Source organism: Macadamia integrifolia, chromosome 6, assembly GCF_013358625.1.
Source record: "Macadamia integrifolia cultivar HAES 741 chromosome 6, SCU_Mint_v3, whole genome shotgun sequence".
NCBI lineage: Eukaryota > Viridiplantae > Streptophyta > Magnoliopsida > Proteales > Proteaceae > Macadamia > Macadamia integrifolia.
In genome coordinates, this window is record NC_056562.1 from 11,446,185 (window position 1) to 11,465,241 (window position 19,057).

Sequence of the window (19,057 nt, forward strand, 5' to 3'; positions counted from 1 at the left end):
AAAAAAAAAAAAAAAAAAACTGAACAGAAGGACGACAAATTCAGCAGACCTACAGATGAGACTTTCAACTGCCGGCACAAAGAAGGCCTCCTTCTCCACCCCATAATCAGAGATCCATGAAATGCATTGGGCAAATGTGGCTTCAAGGAATTAAGGCTTTTAGGCATGGAGACAAAACCAAATGATGTGGTAAAAAAGAAAGGCGATTGACGATGGTAACAATGAAGAGGGATTTAACACAGAAAAATCCAGCTTATTTCCCCCCCAAAATTTCGCCCATTTTGGCTTGCATGATCATCCTATTACAAGCCCTAAAAGAAAAGCAATCGATAGAGGACCCAAAAACATCACCAGCTCCATTACAACATCCCCAATAGTCATCTAACTCTCTACATCCCGGTGGATGATAAACTTAAAAAATCAATGAATGTCATTAAAATGCACAGCATGAATAATTATGTTAGTTCAAGTAGAAGCTGATGGAGAACAAAGAAACAAAGACATTAAAGGAAAAGCATCATTGTTTCCACAACTACGTAGTTCTAAAAATTCATTGAAGTCTAGCATGTGTAAGTAACCGACGTACCATACTTGTTTAGGTAAGGGGTTATAGTCAACAACTCTCTCTTCTACAAACAGCCTAAAACATGCTATCTAGAATTTGGAAAGACAAGAGGCAGAATAATACCAGACTGATTTGTTTCGATGTAAAATGGGTGGAAGTTAATAAAAAAAATCATATGAAATACCGATCATAGAGTTTAATCCATATGAAGCATAGTTGTAGCAGTGTCAATATGACCTGGCCAACCCGAGCCTGCCCTAGCCCGGACAGGTCATGGGCTGGGATTTTCAGGCCAAGACTTGATTGCATCAACCTGAACAATAATCTTATTCATACTTTGGCTAAACTCTCAATTCTACATTCTATAGTCTTATGTAGCTATACTTTTATAACCCCACATTAGGCCGACAAGAAGATCCATCCAACATTTGTTTTTACAGAACTGATGTTGAAGATTTTACCCAAAAAAAAAAACTGGTATTGAATATAGTTTAAAGTTAGATAGAATTTCTGTTTTGAGACCCAATCCCATATCCAAAGCTTCTCCTTTTATGTAGGGTACGAGAGGCAAGATGGGAACCATCCAATTTTTTTTTTGGTAAAGGAGACAACTTTGATATGGAAAGTCTTAGACCAACAGCCCAACAAGAAGAAAAGGGAAATGTGACCCTTAGTTGCTCAGCTCAAGGGTCAATTTCACTATGTCATTAAGATGCATAATGACAGTCAATCGTTATGGTTTTGACTATTAATCTTCGATTTAATTTGGTTGTGAATTGAGAAAGTTCAATTCCAAATTGATTAAAAAACTGTAAAACGAACACAAGCAACCTTGATTGGACCAATCCAAAACCATAAGACCATTTTACCCATACAAATTAATCACTTTGATTTCGAGAGTTTATATTTCTAGTATATTTATTGGTGTTTAATATGTTAGATATAGTTTGATTCTTTTAAGGCGTCCCAATTATTTTGTAATAGGACACATCCAAGTTCATGCATTGCATTCCCAGGCTAGGGAATAGGAAAAATGACATGGGTTTTATTGTACATTGTCCTTATCAATTAACCATCAATACTAAACATACTTATTAACATTACAAAATTCATGATTACAATTTTTTTTCAGAAAAGATCACCTTCAAGATGATATTGACGATTGATGCAAGGTTGTCATCCAATTCTAAAATAGAGCATGGTACTCGATAGAATTTGAGATCAAACATGATACCACCTCAAATAAACAATGATTGAAAATGGGGTTCTTCGGCCTTTCGTAATCTCAAACAAATGAGATCCAACGCAGTAGTGTAAGCTCCCAGAACCCGCATCATACACTTTATTATATAAGGTTAATGTTCAGATTCTAAAAAACTAAAAGCATTAAAGAGTTTCTCACTTAGCGCAGAAAGAATCATTACTAAGCCTTTCAACATGTCTTTGATTAGCAAAAGCTTCTCAATACAATTAGCAGCATAAGAGTGAACAAAATTTGATTCAGAACCCAGAAAACTTTGGTATATGATATCCCAACATTGTAAAAAACTTTACGGCACCTGCCTTTGGTAGTGCAGGTCAGGACATTGACTGATCCAAAGAACACATTCTTTTTCCTTCCAATCTTGCAGCTGGGTTTTGAGCAAAGCAAAGCAGTCCTTTGAGAAGCTCACAGTCAATCTTTAGAAAAGTACCAACTAATAAGAAACCTCACATAATTTTTCAAACTTGAGATATCCATACGTAGTTTTTTATCAAACATTGAGTACCCTAGCAGTAATTTACCCTGACTTTTGAAGAAAATAATGATATCTAAATTAATAGACACATCCAAACTGATGCCACTGCTATCTACATGGCCAGAACCCTTTAAGCTTCTCTAAGGCAATAAGAAATCTAATATATGAAATGTTTTTAGCTTTCAGGCGATATATGATATAACTGCTACTACTTGAAGAAGAACAGCAAGTTGATTCCATGACAAATATTCCAAAGACTACCTAAGGAGAGAAAGAGATGAGTATCAAGGGATCATGGGTTCAGAGGATCGAGATCAGGACTCAGGACTCAAGAGAGGACCAGTGCATTTCGAACGGCTTCCCCTACTCTCATCCGCTTCCAAGCCTTTCACCACCCTGTTTTGTTTAAGTCTAATTCTCTTTTGTTAGTTGCTGCAATATTGTAATAAAAGTTTGGAAATAAGATTTTTCAAAGAGTTTTTATTAATAAGGAAACTAAAAGAAATTAGGAAAGGAATTTTTTTTGGGTAGAGATTAATCATTAATTAGGAAAGTATTTGGGGGAGGGAATATAACAAAATATAGATTGAGGAAAGATAAAGGATAATGAATAAATAGAAAAAGTATATAAAAAAGATATTTCACAAAAAGAGACTGGAAGGTGAGAGAGGAGTCTAACCAAAAATAAAAAATAAGAACGTGAGAAAGGAGGGAAATAATTTGAAAGGAAATGGAAAAAGGAGAGAGAGAGAGCGAGAGAGAGAGAGAGAGAGAGAGAGAGAGAGAGAGAGAGAGAGAGAGAGAGAGAGTTTTTTAGGAAGAAGGGCCCGAAAAGGAAAGTGAGAGAGTGAGTAAAAAAAGGAGATCGTGAGATTTTTTTATTTTTTTGGTAGAAGGGGGCATGAGATTTCACACCAATAAAGGAACTAAATTTTTAGAAAAATATTTAATTATATAAAAGAAAAAACAAAGGGTACCAAAAAAATAAAGAAAATGGACAATGTAGAAGACAAGGTATTTAAATAAAAAATGGGCCAAAATATTCCAAGAAAAGTTTAGCCACGAAGAATGAGTACATGCATTTTTTTTTTTTTTGTTAAAAGATGATTTTATTGAAAAAGAAGGAAACAAAAATATGTCAAAGACAAAACACGGACAAGGCAGAAACCACTAGAGCAACTTACTAACTCCACCTTCGGCATGGCCATCAGCAAAGAAAGCAAACAGCACCCTAGCAAAATCAAAATCTATGCCTATCCATAGCATCATTCTCCAAGTCAATCTGAATATGCCTCGGGAAGATCACCGAGTGATCATGGATCCTTGACTTTGACGCCTTCTTCGCAAGATAGTTTGCTATGGGATTTGCCTCGCGGAAGCAGTGATAGATTTTCCAAGGTATAGACTCTAAAAATGGAAGGGCGAAAATCCATTTTTGTCGATACCACTGCAGCCGAATCCAATTCCATCCACAGACCCCTAGCCTCCATGGATTTCTCCATTAGAATTCCTTCCATCACAGCCTCAAACTCAGCCTCATAAATCTTCTTTATGCCCAAGAATAAACTGAAAGTATTGCAGACTTCGCCATCACTATCACAAATAATACCACCCACCCCTGCCCAGCCAAGGTTTCCCAGAGAGCTGCCATCGACATTGGCTTTCACCCAATTTGATGAGGGTTTGTCCATTGAACTTCCAAAGGCGGATGGACTCTGGGGTTCTCAATAGTTAGCCCCAAGTTCCTGCAACAAAGGATATCAGAGACAGATTTCACCTCACCCTTGTAACTACCTGCACAGAGACTAATTTCCTTACAAATATATTCAAAAGAATAATTCGCAGGTCTCGCTTTTCCTTCATATCATCTACTATTTCTCTCCCTCCATATATGGCCTGCAGCAATAGAGAATCCCATCAACCAAGGGATTTTATGTTAGTGCATCTCGTCTTCCTCTTCTACCATTTTAAGAAGTCTTCCACTGACTACTGTGCAGACAACCAATCCTAAAGCACTGAGTCAATTTTTCCCAAATCTCCACCGAGTAGGGGTTATTAAGAAATATATGCTCCATGCTTTCCTCCGCACAGTTACAAAGAGAGCATTTCGATGCCATATGAACCCCCTTTTTTCTAACAACACATCATTCGTAGGGAGCCGCTCATGAGCAAGATGCCAGCCCAGTGTGGAGTACCTAGGGGGGAGGCTTTTGCACCAAATCACCAAGCACCTGTGCACTGATGGAGCTTTCCTCCTAATGGCCTCCCAAGCAGAGGCGATCGAGAACGAACCCGACGGGATCAGATGCCAGGCACTAACATCATCAAGAGACCCAAAGGGAAGCTTGAGTACATGCTTTTATAATAGTATATATATTTTTTTAGTAACGAAAATAATGTAACATAACATAACTTTGACAAAAAGATGAACCTCAATGGTGGCTGCAACCATAAGATAACAATGGGCTGCAACCATAAAATAACACTTTATCTTCACTACCACAGAATAAGAATGAGAGAGAGAGAGAGAGATCATCACCTGCCTTTTGTCTCACCCAGTAATTGAAGAACACCCACAGCCTTCCTACGCTTTACCTTTTTTCTCTCTCTTGTATTCGCGAAGAGTCTCTCCCATCATTTCGCCGACTCTCTCTTTTCTGGCCTCCGATAGAACCTCTTGGCCACTGTATTTATAGATATCACAATGGTTAAGAACAAGTATCTTAACAAATAAAATAAAAATTAGGGATCTTGGGATGGTTGACCTGTGCGTCTTAATGTTGCATGTTTCATATTTGATTAGAAGCTCTAGTATGGAACTTTATTCTTTGTAACTATCCTTACAAAATATCTTTTTTCCTCTGATTTCTAAATTGCCTTTAATAAGTGTGGAAGTGGGTTTTGGGTCCGAAACACTCTCTTAGCTAAGAAGAGAGTAGACAGTCCCTGTGACCTTAGCACTGGCCTAGGATGAATCAAAGCTATTTCCTTGACAATTAAACTTTGTACTTGTCTAAGTAATATATAATGTGTCCTTATGTCATTGACGAGAAATTCTCTGTGGAAAAAAACAAATTTAGTATTTTTTTTATGCAAAAAAAAAAACCAAACTAATTAGGCTCCTTACTATCAAAGCTTTTCTAATGTTAGAGGGTGGGCTTCGATGCAATGGTAGGGTTGCTCCATTGTAACTTGGTGGTTGATGATCATGGATTCAAATCAGGAAACAACCTCTTTGATAAGCAAGGGTTAAGGTTGTGTACATATCTACTCGTCCTCAAATCTCTACAATGATTGGAGTTTCATGCATTAGGTATGCCTTTTTTTTTAATATACATAAATATGACTATTGTAATTATCAAATAAAAATAAAATAAAATAAAATTGTGGAATCTAGGTATTTAATTTAAATATAATTATTGTGGGATTCAGATATCATGTCAAGAGAATATTATGTCAATGTATCTAGGATCCAGGGGTGTAAATCTTTGTCGTGTGGTTCATTTTTGCTTGGAATTCTACATGGCTTGACCATTTTACTCTATCTTATATAGGCTCAGCTTGACCTTTTAAACTTTAATGGGACCAATTTTAAATTATCAAATTCTTTCAACCTAAAGAACTTTGACTAAGTTTTTTCTTAGTCTGTGATGAAGGAAAAAAGGAATGTTCGCCAGATTTATTTATTTATTTTTTAAAGTTGCAAATCTAAAATAATTATCCCCTTTACAAATAAAACATTACCTAAAAGAATATTCAGTTTAATTTTTGTAACCATATGATATGGAGGAAACATAGCCGATACTTCATGTACAAATTAGATAAGGGTAGTTGTAAAAAAAAAAAAAAAAAAAAAAAAAGCATCTAAAAAAAATATTCAACCTTATTTGTATTCTCATCAAGTAAATAAAATTTGTACATTATTCCACGATGATTTTATTTATATAATAAATAAAATAAGATATTTGATTCCCTGACAAATACAATATAGGATACTCAATTGAAATATCTATTGGATATCAATTCATATAGAGTTATTTTAATCGGAAATGAATTTGGAAAATGATGTATGAGGTTCAATTTCATTCCATTTACATCTCTACTTAAGGGTGTCAATTAATCGATTCAATCCAGTCTTGGTTTGTACAAGACCACACCGAACCAAACCATTAAGCTGAAGTTCAAAATTTTTCCAGTTCACACTAGGTTTTGTCATTTTTTTTTTCTTGCAAGGTTATTATCGTTCAATACCAATTTCTATCTGATTCAGTTTTGATGTTTACATACAAGTATTCAAGTGCTTAAAAAAGTAATAATAAAATTTATTTATTTATTTATTTATTTTTCGTTTCTTACCTTCCTATTGGTTTGGTTATGGGGTTTTTGTTTGATTTTGTTTTTAGTTGGTTTGGAAAATTTGATTTTGGTTAGTTCCGGTCAATCTACTCAATTCGGGTTGGATTTTGACACCCCTTACCGGTCTGATGATCACTTCTTTTTGATTTAGCAACGAAAAATAATAAGACCTTATGACATTTTTCAATTTGAGATGCATATATGGTCGTCCTTGGTATAGGATGGATTAAGTCTGGTGCAGTGTTTTTTCTGTTTTTACTTCCTCCTAGATTCCTCTCCTGTTGATGACAATGTCGAAAGTGGGGTTGGTGGACCTAGTGAATTATTGTTGATGCTTTTGTTTTTCCTGGTGTATTGTCCTGGTTCTGTACTATTCTCATATGTTTTTCCTTTAATTCAAAGTATCCTTTTATCCAAAAAAAGAAAAAAAGAAAAAAAGAAAAAAAAGAAAATACTAATCATAGGGATGACTCCCTATCTTCTCTGCTTTTACTAATACTTACTAGCGTTATAATAGTTACGGAAATGAGTTTTTTTTTTCCTTCCAGAAATTCACTTTGATGATGAGTGCTAATGTAACGGGTAAAGGTTCTCTGATGAACCAGTAGGGAAGGATATGTTGGCACCTTTTCAATGTATTTCTCTATTTCTCACATGAAATTATATCGCTGCCTTCCTATTTACAAATTCGTTCTATCACTCATCGTTGGCTACGCATATATAAGGATAAGAAATAGGAAAACATTTCAATTTGGATTCAGCTAGCTACCCACTATGGCACGAAAATCTTGATAAACTTCTCATAAAAGATCAAATACATTTGAAATAGATATAGGAATAAACATAAGGCTGCATAGGGCTGGCGGGCTGCAGTCGTTTGAGCGCAAGTCCTTGCATGAACAACTCTTCAAGGACATGGTTGGAAAGGAAAGCTCATTTCCATGGTGGGTCGAGTTGAGCTTGTCAAATCTGTTATCGCTGGTATCCCTCTTCACAGTTTCTCAATTTATTGGTGGCCTGCTACTATAATTAAATGCCTAGAAAATTGGATGAGAAATTTCATCTGGACAGGAGAGATTGATTCGACTAAAGCCATCACTGTGAGATGGGACCAGGTATGCAAGCCTAAGAAGGAGGGAGGCCTTGGATTGAGAAGACTTCAGGACATAAATAAAGCCCTTATTGCTAAGCTAGCATGGAAGATCAAGCATGATGACACTCATCTAAGCAGGCTCATTAGAGCTAGAATCCTCTCTGGATCTGGTGAATTTAAAAGAGGCCACAAAAGCTCTTCTATCTGACCTGGAGTGAGGAGACTCTGGCAGTTCGTAATTGAAAATGAAAAATGGTTTATTGGAGATAGAAAGAGCATTGATTTTTGGAGAAATAGCTAGTGGAGTCCCTCATCGATTATCGACTCCTCGGGTCTTAGCATGGAGGTATTCTCAAATCTTAAACATTCTGTGGTGGATTTCATTGATTAAGGTCATTGGTCGCTTCCCCAGGTGGACTCTGCTTTGCTACAGAAAGCTTTCAAGTCTATTAAGGCTATTAATCTCCCCTCCTATGCGATGGAGGATCGGTGTCTGTGGAGCCTTGATCCCATGGGTAAGTTCATTGTGAAGTCTGCTTGGGACAGTCTTCGAGTTCGCTCTTTGCAGGTTTCTTGGGATGGGCTGATCTGGCATAAGAAGATTCCTCCTAGGCTATCCCTTTTGGGTTGGCGCTGTATCCATGGGAAGCTGCCTACCGATGAGTTAATTCAAGTCAAAGGGATCCATCTTTCCTCAAGATGCGACGTTTGCGGCTCTCGCTCTTAATCATTTTCTCACCTCTTTTGGACTGCCCGTTCTCAATGGAGGTTTGGAAAGGAACTCTGGAGATGTTTAACGTGATTTGGGTGAGCAAAAACTCAGTGGCTGATTTAATTGGTTGGTGGAGAAATAAAGGAAAAAGAGTGGTCTCTGAGAGATGCCTGGGAGATCGGATTGCTCTCTGTCACTGATGCCATCTGGTTTGAAAGAAACAAGAGGCGGTTTGAAGGAATTCAGAGAAACAATGCTACAATCATTCGCGCCATTAGAGGGGAGTTGAGCTTTATTTGTAGCATAATGAAATTCATTCCCAAAACCGCTGAAGATCTATTTATCTGCAGACGCTTCAACTTTGCATTATCTTCATAGATAACTTAATCCATTTTGGATGTGCTTTGGTGTAAGCCTTCGAGATACTAGATGAAACTTAATGTTGATGGATACTCTCTATGGCACCTGGGGCGATCAGGAGGCTGTGGGATCTTCAAAGACCATGAAGGAAGGAAGATTCTGTGCTTTAAATTTTTTGGGGGAATTTCTACTAGCTTCTCAGCAGAAATTTGGAGCATTATCAAGGGGCTGAACATTGCTCGAGAAATAAACATCAAGAACCTCTGGATCGAGTCAGACTCCTCTGCGTCTGTCTTACTTTTTCACCATAGGCTAATCCCTTGGTTTGTGCTTCAGGATTGGTCTCATCTTCTAGGATATTTGAACTCCATTGAGTGGAAGATCTCCCACTGCTTTAGAGAAGCAAACCCAATTGCAGATTTCCTAGCTAAGGACGCAGCAAAGACAGGGTTAGACTGTAATGATATGCAGCTGCCTCTTCACATATCAAATGAGTTGCAATCGGATATAGATGGGCGGCTCCGCTTTAGATTTATTACTGTCTTGAGTTAGCAGTTGTGAGCCTCTACTAATGGCAATGCCGAAGGTGGAGGCTCCCATCTTGCTTTGTAAATTCTTTTTCAGTTTTTCCTTATCTTAATACAATCTTCCCTTCTAGCAAAAAAAAACTCTTCAAGGACGTAGTAGGATTGGAATCTTGTAGTCTAGTGCACATGGCATATATCCCTCATGAGGCTATATATAGTCCTTTTACAGATTCAAAATCTAACCTAGAAGTAACTTAAATATAAGTGGAACAGAAGGAAGTTAGGCATCAAGAACGGCAACCAAAGTCATTATTGGTGAAGTGCGTGTTGCAGCCAAGGAGGGAGGGAGGTTCAAATGGAGTACCCCTTTGATCCATTTCTTTATGTTGAAGATATTCTAGTTGTGTTACATAACAGTTAATACATCAAGGTTTAGTATACACGGAGCTTTCTATATAGCATAATGAAACATTGAAAAGTTAGGATTACTACGAGGGTTCATGGACGAATGGGAGGTACAACAAGATTATAACTTTAATTTTTTACTTTTTCAGTATAACACTTTTTTGTTTTTCTTATAATGACGGTAAAATCTTTCATTTCACATTAAAACTACATTAATCATTGTAAATAATAACTTTAAAATTTTTAAAACCCTTCTTAATCCTTGCATTAAATTACTTTTGGTAATTGCACCCAAAAAATAAAAAGATAATAAGACAAGGGAAATAAAATGAGAGTTACATCTTCTTAATTAACCATACACTTTGGTGGCAACAAATGGTTCCCAATTTAGTAAGATCATTTACAAGCGCACTGTAATAGCAAATAGCAACAACCAAAGAAACTACTATTTTAACTAAAAATATACATTCAAAGACATAGAGATATATCAATCCAAAAAAATTAAAATAAATAAATAAATAAAAACATGTGTTGCTAAGGTATCATTCATGATCTTAATCTTCCTCTGCAGAAGTTGTAAGGGTGCCCTTCATCTGCATATCATGTTTTTCTTCCTCATCAGAACTTGTAACGATGCTCTCAATTTGTGTAGCATTTTTCATTGTTCTCACATACCATAGGGCACAAAGAATGTAGAATATCAAGTTTATGAAGCTTAACACTGCCAGTAGAGCATAGAAATAGTATAATTTCCCATAGTTTATGTTGCTAGTTAGCCATCCAGTGCCAACCTGAGTTCCAGTCACCTGGGTGATTATAGACACTATAAAGGTGCTGACAAAAAGCCCCAAAAAGGAATGGTAGCTAGTGTTAGCATGATCTTGCAAATGGAACATAAATTTGACCCCAAAAAAATTAATCTTTCTTGTTGACTATCTTTTTTTTTTGCTAACGACGGGTATCCAGGCGTTCGGCCTAACTAGTCCCACGGGCCCATACTGACCCCCTTGTTGACTGTCATGTTATTAGAGATGATGATAAAGAAAATAGTATAGATTGCTTCATATGTACTTACTGAAGTTGGTCTGTATGATGGGTTCTCGGAGAAATCTCAGTAGAGTCATTATATAAGGTATCGACATTGACATCGGTAGGACACACGAGTTTTCTCTTCCTTAGAACAGCCACCAAAACGTTGAGAACTTGAACGATGGGGCTTCCCACACAGTTTCTATACCTGTATTTTCTAGTCCGCAACATATATAGAAGTGTTCCAAAGAAGAATGCGAAACAGCAAAGGCCGTATCCCCAGCCTCGGCTCACATAGTCTTGCACACCTATTCCCAGTGTGACACTAAGTATAGTTCCAAGGCTGATGCAGAAATAAAATCTACGGAAGAAGTAATCCATCTTTGTTTTTTCCTTGTTATCATTCTCATCGAATTGATCAGTTCCAAATCCTGAGACATTGGCTTTAAGTCCACCTTGTCCAATTGCGATAACGTATAAAGCAAGATTCAGAATTCCAACTTGGAGGCCATTGGCCGGTATGCACGTACTACTGTTAAGCAGGCAAGGGGGTGGTTGTAGTGATGGCATTGCGCATGAGATTGATAAAATGGCAGCACCTGCGGCACCATTCATAATTGGGTTTTACCACATTAATTAATTAATGCTTTATTAGCTGCTCGTACATATGAGCATCAAACACCTGTCTCTTTTGTTTTCAAGTATAACCCTCTTCACCTTTGTAATGGTAGGGAATGAGACAAGGGTTGGATGCTCACATATATGATTAGGTGATCGCACGAGTAGCAGATCCAAACTCCTTAGGAACTATATCTTCTCTAATTAAGTACTTACTACCGCTATGATCATTGCGGAAATGGCAATTGTCCAATAACGGCCTAAGAAACTATCTGCCACGAAACTGCCGACTAAACACAAGAGATATCCAGCGCCAAAAAAGTCCGATACAATTTTGGCAGCAATTGCACTTGGAAGATACAATGTCCCAGTTGAATAAGTCACAAGGTTGGCAGCGATTCCCATTGTTGTGAACCCCTCGCATGCCTCAACAACTACACAAGTAGATTTCATACATTAGTAAAATAAAGTATTAAAAATTGTTTTATTTTATTATTTATTTATCAGGTAGTAAGTGTGGGATGTTTACGCACCACAGCACACCAACTACACTATGCAGTTGTTTTTACATTTTTTTTTTTTTCATTTTGACGATGATGAATGTTAGTGCGTATGTGAAGGGAAAATATTCTCTAACCGCCAGAAGAGGATATGTTGGCACAGATAAAAGAGAGGGGAATATACCTAGGATACAAGCTGCAGACAACCATCCTCTAGTTCTCGTCTTGTCAACTGATTGTCCCTTGTAGTATATTGCATAAGTAACTTTTGGACTCCTTTTTTTTTCCTCTGCAAAGAAGTGTAAATATGTCATTATTTTTAATTAATTAAAAAACAAATAAAGTAGCTACAATAAATTAACCACCAAAAATTTCAATTGTTCCTTAAGTCCAACTGTTGGGTCCATGTTAGTGCAAACCATCGATCAGTTTAATTTTTTTTTCTTTTAATTAAAGGGCCTAGCTAGCTATATTCATCAATGGAGGCATATAGTGATTTGATTTCAACCATTTTGGAACCAGTCTTATTATGTTCTGAATTTTTCAATTGACAAAAATAAAGAAACTGAAAAAATTAACAACTAACATGGCATTAAAAATACAAATAAATAAAGAAAGAATCTGTATCTTCTCTTGATATCTGGTCAATATTGTATCGGATGAACGGTAAGTACCCAATGGTATTTGACTTTTTTTTAAGAAAATCAGGGGCATTTCTATCCAATACCAATCGATGTTAATACCATATTACTTTTTCAGATGGTTGATACCCGATACCTGGCCAACACCATATCGGTTGAACAGTATGGACCCAGTGGTACTTGACTTTTTTTAAGAAAATCAGGGGTATTTCTATCCAATACCAATCGATGCTGATACCATATTCCTTTTTTAGATGATTGATATCCAATCCGATACCATGCACTAAAACCATGCTATCAAGCACTATAAATGTGTACGTGCATGGATATACACGAGAGAATATGCTCTACGTAAGAGGATACATTGAAGGCAAGCGTACTTCTGAAGGTCGCTGGAGATGAGTGAAAGAAGGGCAACACCAATAATGACCCTCGGATTGGACTAGACTGGACCAGACTAGACTAGGGAACCAAGGAAATAATGTCTCAATATTTAGTTTTAGGCAATGATCGTTTGGGTTGACAGAGGAGGTAACCCCAACATTTCTCTCTCTCTATCAAATGAACCTGTGTTCGTCTCCCATTGGTGGGTTCACGACACTGCGAGAAGCCTCTCCCTTTGATTTATAATACTTTTATAGAAAATAACCTAACATTTTTTTTTTTTGGTAACGAAAATAATGTAACATAACTTTGAGAAAAAGAACAACCTCAATGGTGGCTGAAACCATAAAATAACAAAATTATCTTCACTGCCACAGAATAAGAATAAGAATGAGAGAGAGAGAGAGAGAGAGAGAGAGAGATCATCACCTGCCTTTTGTGATGTGGGTTGGAAGCAATGTCAGGAGAGAGAGAGTCTGGAGATTTGGCAGGCAATGGCTCGACAGCGGTGGAGGATGAGGATGGGGGTGCAAGGGAGTCCTTGGATCGGGGTCCTGGTGCTTCTCTACCGGATATCAGACAGAAAGGTACTAGTCAGTGGAGATCCTATGCTAAGGCTCTGGGAAACTCCTCTTGGCCGGTGATAGATACGCTGCCGGAACCCATTCAAGCAGAGAACATTCGGCGGATAGTGATTCCTCAGCAAGATTATGAATCAAAAAGGCAAATCTTTCAATTTGCTTTAATCAGAAGGGTTAACTTTCGTTTAATCTCTTTAGATGCACTGAGAGAGGAAGCTTGGGTAAAGTGGAATTTGAGTCAAGGGGTGATTATGCACCCACTGGGAAGGGGGTATGTGATCTTCCAATTTCAATGCGAAGGAGACAAGGCTGCGGTATGGAGGAGGAGCCCCATGAGGGTGGGAGATCAGATAATTCGCTTCCAATACTGGAAGCCTGATTTTAATATACATGAGAAGCTAGTCTTCACGAAGCTTATCTGGATTCGTTTTCCAAATCTTCCTCTTGAATACTGGCATGAAAACGTCCTTCTGTCTATTGCTAAGGCAGTAGGGCACCCAGTAGCTCTGGATAGGTGAACAAAACAAGGTCTTTTGGGTTATTTTGCTAGAGTCTTGGTGGAGATTGATATCTCTGATTCAGTGAGGGTGGAAGAAGTCCAAGTGGAGAGACTTGAGCCAGGCACTTCTCAGGTGTATGGATTCCGCCAAAAAGTTATCTATGAGGATAACATCGAGTGTTGTGGTTTTTGTAAGCGAGTTGGTCACCTGTTGTCCAATTGTAAGCAGAAGAAAATGGAGGTTTCCGCAAAAATTCCTGGAGCGACATATGTTGAAGATGGAGTCAACATGGATGTGGTCGACTCGGTGGAAGAGTTTCCTAATAGGAGGCAATCTCCTCAGCTGACTGTGCCTAATCCCATATCAAATCCAATATTTCAAAATTCAAATAATCCAAATGAAGGGGGGAATATCCAAATAATTTTGGAATCCTCCATTCAAAGCCTGATTGAAGAAGGAAAGGAAATTAGCATTGATTCAGTTCCACAAAATATGGTAAGTGAGGTGTTTGTGTCAAATATGGGTTCGGATTGTGAATCTGACCCAAAACCAAAAGTGATTCCGACCCAAATAGAGTACCAGGTCCGATTGGGCAAGGGAGAGAACAGGTCGGTGGGTGACATCTCCCTTCCAGTGGCAAGGTACCCATCTCAAATGAGAATGCAAGGAGGAAATCAGGGCTTACGGTCTGATGGTGCAGAGACATCTCGTGCTCAACGAGCAAGAGTGGAATTTGGGGTGGATCATGTTATCTCCTCGTTACCAGAGGTGGATTGCTTGAGGGCTGTGATCTCAGTTGTGCATTTGGAAGTGATGATGGTGGATAAAGTGGTAGTGTCTCATGAAAAGGAAGCAACCAGTCTAGGTATAGGTGGTAAGCAAAAGAAGAAAACAGTAGGTCAGGCCAAGAAGTCTGACAAACGTCATCCTTCCAAACAATGATCAATGCAGGTCATGTTTTGGAATATAAGGGGGGTAAGGAAGGTTGCAAGAATTTACACCTTACACTTGATATTGAAGGAGCATTCTCCAGATGTGGTGTGCTTGGTTGAACCGATGGTACATGTATGTAAATTTCCTGGTCTTATATTCAGTAAGATAGGGTATGAGGTGGATTTATTCATAATAAAAGGGTAGAGAAAGTCCCTAATTTATGGGTGATTTGGAAATTTGGACTCAAGCGTCCAGTGGTTACTGCATTGTTTGAGCAGCATATATTAGTAGTCTTTGACTGGAATGGGAAAAATGTGGGATTATCCTTTGTTCATGCAAGCTCTTTTAAAATAATTCATCGTAGCTTGTGGTTAGAATTGGAGCTCCAGGTGAATGCGTAAATTCCCTGGTCAGTCATTGGAGATTTCAATGCTACTCTGGTCTCTCATGAAAAAAGAGGCCTTGGTGCTTCTTGGATCGGCAGTGGAATTCTAGGCCATGATAGATGCATGTTTACTGCTTTCTATTCCTTCTCAAGGAAAAAAGTATACATGGTCTAACAATAGAAGGAGGGGCAATGTGGCAGCAGTTCTTAATCGCAATTTCTATACTGAGAAATGGTTGGACGAGTTTAAGAATGTGAAGCAACGAGTTCTCCTAGCCTCTGTCTCTGATCATGCTCCATTATTAATTACTTCTGGTGATGTCCCAAAACCTCAAAATATCCCTTTTCGTTTTCATTGCTTCTGGATGGAAAATGAAAAGTTTGTTCCAGAGGTTGGGGAGGCTTGGAATATTCTTTTTTTTTTTCGCTAGAAAATCATTCTATTAAAATGAAGAAAAGTGGGAAAAAATAAAATAGCTACATCAAGCTGAAAAAATAGATTAAAGCAAAAATAAAATCGATTCCCTGACCCCCACCTTCGGCATTGCCATCAGCAGAGGAAAGAGAAGCGCACTAATCAAATCTATAGTTTGGCCTGCCCTCGGAATCTCTTCTGATAAGATCCTTTATGTGGGCAGGGAAATCGATATTTGTGGCTGATATCCCTGTCTTCGCCGCATCTCTTACCAGGTAGTCGGCAATTGAGTTCGCTTCTCTGAAGTTGTGAGTTATTTTCCATGTGATACTCTCTAAATATGGTTGCAGGAAGATCCATCTCTGCAATGCAAACCATAGAATTTTCTTTTGCTGGATAGAGATTGCAACTGCACTAGAATCCGTCTCCACCCACAGACATGTAATGCCCAACTCCCGAGCTCGCATCAGCCCCACCATAAGGCCTTTGACTTCAGCTTCAAAGACTTCCGAGACTCCCATAAAAATTTTATAGGATTCAAGAATGCCTCCCCTGTGATCACGAAAAATCCCGCCTGCTCTTGCGTGACCTGGGTTGCCCCTTGAGCTTCCGTCAAAATTCAATTTAATCCAATTTACATCGGGCCTACACCAGAAAACCTCTAAGATCGATTGAGGGGGAAAATGCTGAATCGGAATACCAAGCTTCCTGCAACAAATGAGATCAGTTGTTGTCTTAACTTCACCTTTGGTGCTTGGTTTAGCGGATTGAATATACTTTAGAATCATCTGCTTCAGGTGTCTTGCCGGTATTGCCTTACCATCATGCCTTCTACTATTTCTTTCGCACCAAATATGATCAGCCAATGTTAGTAACCCCATGATCCACGCATCTTTACAGCAAACAGATTTGTGTTTTCTTTTCCACCATTTGAGGAAATCAGGCATGGTTCCAGCTTTCTTCCATGACACATTGAAGCACCCACAAAAAAAGAGCCATATATCCTCCGAGTAGGAGCATTGAAGGAATATATGAGCCGTTGTCTCAGCCTCCATTCCACATAAGCTGCATTTAGAGACAAGGGCTATGCCCCTCTTCTGAACAACATCATCTGTAGGGAGAATGTCATGCACCATTCTCCAACCAAAGATAGACACCCTAGGCTGCACCTTTTTACCCCAAATGAGAGAGAACTATGGTACTTTCGAGTTGCGGATCCTAATATCTTCCTAGGCAGAATTAGAGTTGAAAATCCCATCAGAAGATAGACTCCATAGGCACATATCTTCACAGGTATAAGAGGGAATTTTAACAGTTCGAATTTTCTCAAAAATATCATGCAGCAAAGGGGAGATAGCATTTGGCAATTTCCATTTGAAATTGTCAATGAAGTCACTGACCTTTCCCTTGCAGTGAAGACTCGACTCTCCCTCCAGGCCAACTAGCTCTAGGATGGATTTTCCGCCCAACCATTTATCCGACCAGAAATTAATGCTTTGCCCATTCCCAATCATCCAGACTTCTTTGGAGGCCACGAACTCCCACATCTTCCGAAAGCCAGGCCAAATCGAGGAAGGCTTATAGGACTTTCTGAAGGATCCATCACCCCTCAGGAATCTCACCCTTAAAAATTTGCATGCTAAGGATTTCTCATGCTTGACCCTCTAGACCATATTACAAAGCATGGCTTTGTTTATGTCTCTGAGCCTTCGCAGCCCCAACCCACCTTCATCCTTAGGCCTACAACACAGATCCCATCTGACTGATATTTTTTTTGCAGTATCAATCTCACCTGTCCAGATGAAGTTCTTCATCCACCTCTCCATTGTTGCAATAAGAGATGAAGGCCACCAATATACGGCTGAACTATGGTTCATCATTCCCAAGATCACAGAGCGGACCAATTCCACTCGTCCAGCCATGGACAAAATCTTTCCTTTCCATCCTGCTAGCCGCCCTTTAATATTATCCAGAATGGGGATTAGCGACTCCTTTTTCACCCTTCCCTTAGAGATCTCGACCCCCAAATAGCGGGTGGGGAAGTTACAAATGGAGATACCAAGCTCTTCTGCAATGGCTTGCTTTCTAGGGGCAGGAATAGATCCCAAGAAAAGCTTGCTTTTGTCTAAATTTATTTTCTGGCCGGAGAAGCTTTGGTGTTTAGAGAGAAAAATATGGAGATTTTTAACATACCTGATGGATGCATTTGAGAAGATAAATACGTCATCGGCAAATAGAATATGGGTAGGGATAATAGCACCATGGGGACCCTATATATGTGCTTGCTCAAAAATTAAAGAGGGTAAAGGAGAAGCTTAGAGCCTGGGCTAGGTCTACTTTCCTGAATCTGAATGATGCAATGGAAAAGGCTAAGCTGAACCTTAAAAATGTTCAGGGCATGACAGAGGTGGATGGAATGTCTGATGAATTATTTAATAAGGAGGCCGATGCTAAGACGGCCTTGTTGAAAGCTGGCCATATGCAGGAAAATTTGTGGTCAGAGAAGGCAAAACTCAGATGGATGAAGGAAGGAGATTGTAATTCAAAATTCTTTCACTTTTCTGTCAAGATGAGGTGAGAAAAAATTAGATCACCTCTTTAAAAAAGGAGGATGGAATGTGGGTTTCAAATCAATAAGGAATAGCGTCCTATGTTTCTGACTATTTCCAGAAGTTTCATAAGGCTTCTCTGATTGTACATCACAATGAGCTGCTAGATGATATCCCCAGGGTGCTGAATGAGGAAGATATTAAGGGTTTGGAAAAGGTTCCAAGTAGGGAAAAGATAAAACAAGTAGTCTGGGATCTGGACCCTGCAAGCTAGCCTGGCCCTGACGGATTTCCAGGTAGCATTTTTAGAAAATGCTGGGAGATAGTGGAGACAGACTTTTGCAGGGCTGTCAAGCATTTCTTCGTGGCTGGTCGGTTACCTAAGGGTATAAATAAGGGTAATTTACAACGCCACCCCCTGGAGAATGCCAATATTATAGGGACACCCCCTCTCTTTCACCAAATTGGACTCGGACCCCCTGCCGTCAGTCAGTGTTACAAAATGCTTTGAAATGACGTTTTTGCCCTTATGAGTAAAACACTGGTAAGTTACCCATTTTCATTATCCCAAAATACCCCTCTTTACTTTTTTACCATTTCATTCTCCTTCTCTCCTCTACCAAAGGTTCAGATGAGTTCCAGCCAAGATAAACAGGACAGTCGCCGGCGAGTTTTGCCGTGCTAAGGTTCTTCTCTCTCTCTCTCTCTCTCTCTCTCGTTTTTCCACCAGGTTCGGCTGAAGTTTTTTTTTTTTCTATGTTTTTT

General features: G+C 38.7%; 2 protein-coding genes across 2 annotated transcripts; both read right to left on the bottom strand.

Annotated features, from left to right (window-relative positions):
• Nucleotides 1–10,311: 10,311 nt before the first annotated feature.
• LOC122082063 (protein NRT1/ PTR FAMILY 6.2-like) lies at nucleotides 10,312–11,809 on the bottom strand. Its single transcript, XM_042649559.1, has 3 exons — nucleotides 11,617–11,809; nucleotides 11,081–11,385; nucleotides 10,312–10,563 (listed from the first exon to the last, which is right to left on the bottom strand). The coding sequence occupies exons 1-3, from the start codon at nucleotides 11,807–11,809 to the stop codon at nucleotides 10,312–10,314; spliced, it is 750 nt and encodes a 249-aa protein (XP_042505493.1).
• Nucleotides 11,810–15,901: 4,092 nt separating this feature from the next.
• Nucleotides 15,902–16,879, bottom strand: LOC122082064. The gene has a single exon (XM_042649560.1). The coding sequence runs from the start codon at nucleotides 16,877–16,879 to the stop codon at nucleotides 15,902–15,904; it is 978 nt and encodes a 325-aa protein (XP_042505494.1).
• Between the last annotated feature and the right edge of the window lie 2,178 nt (nucleotides 16,880–19,057).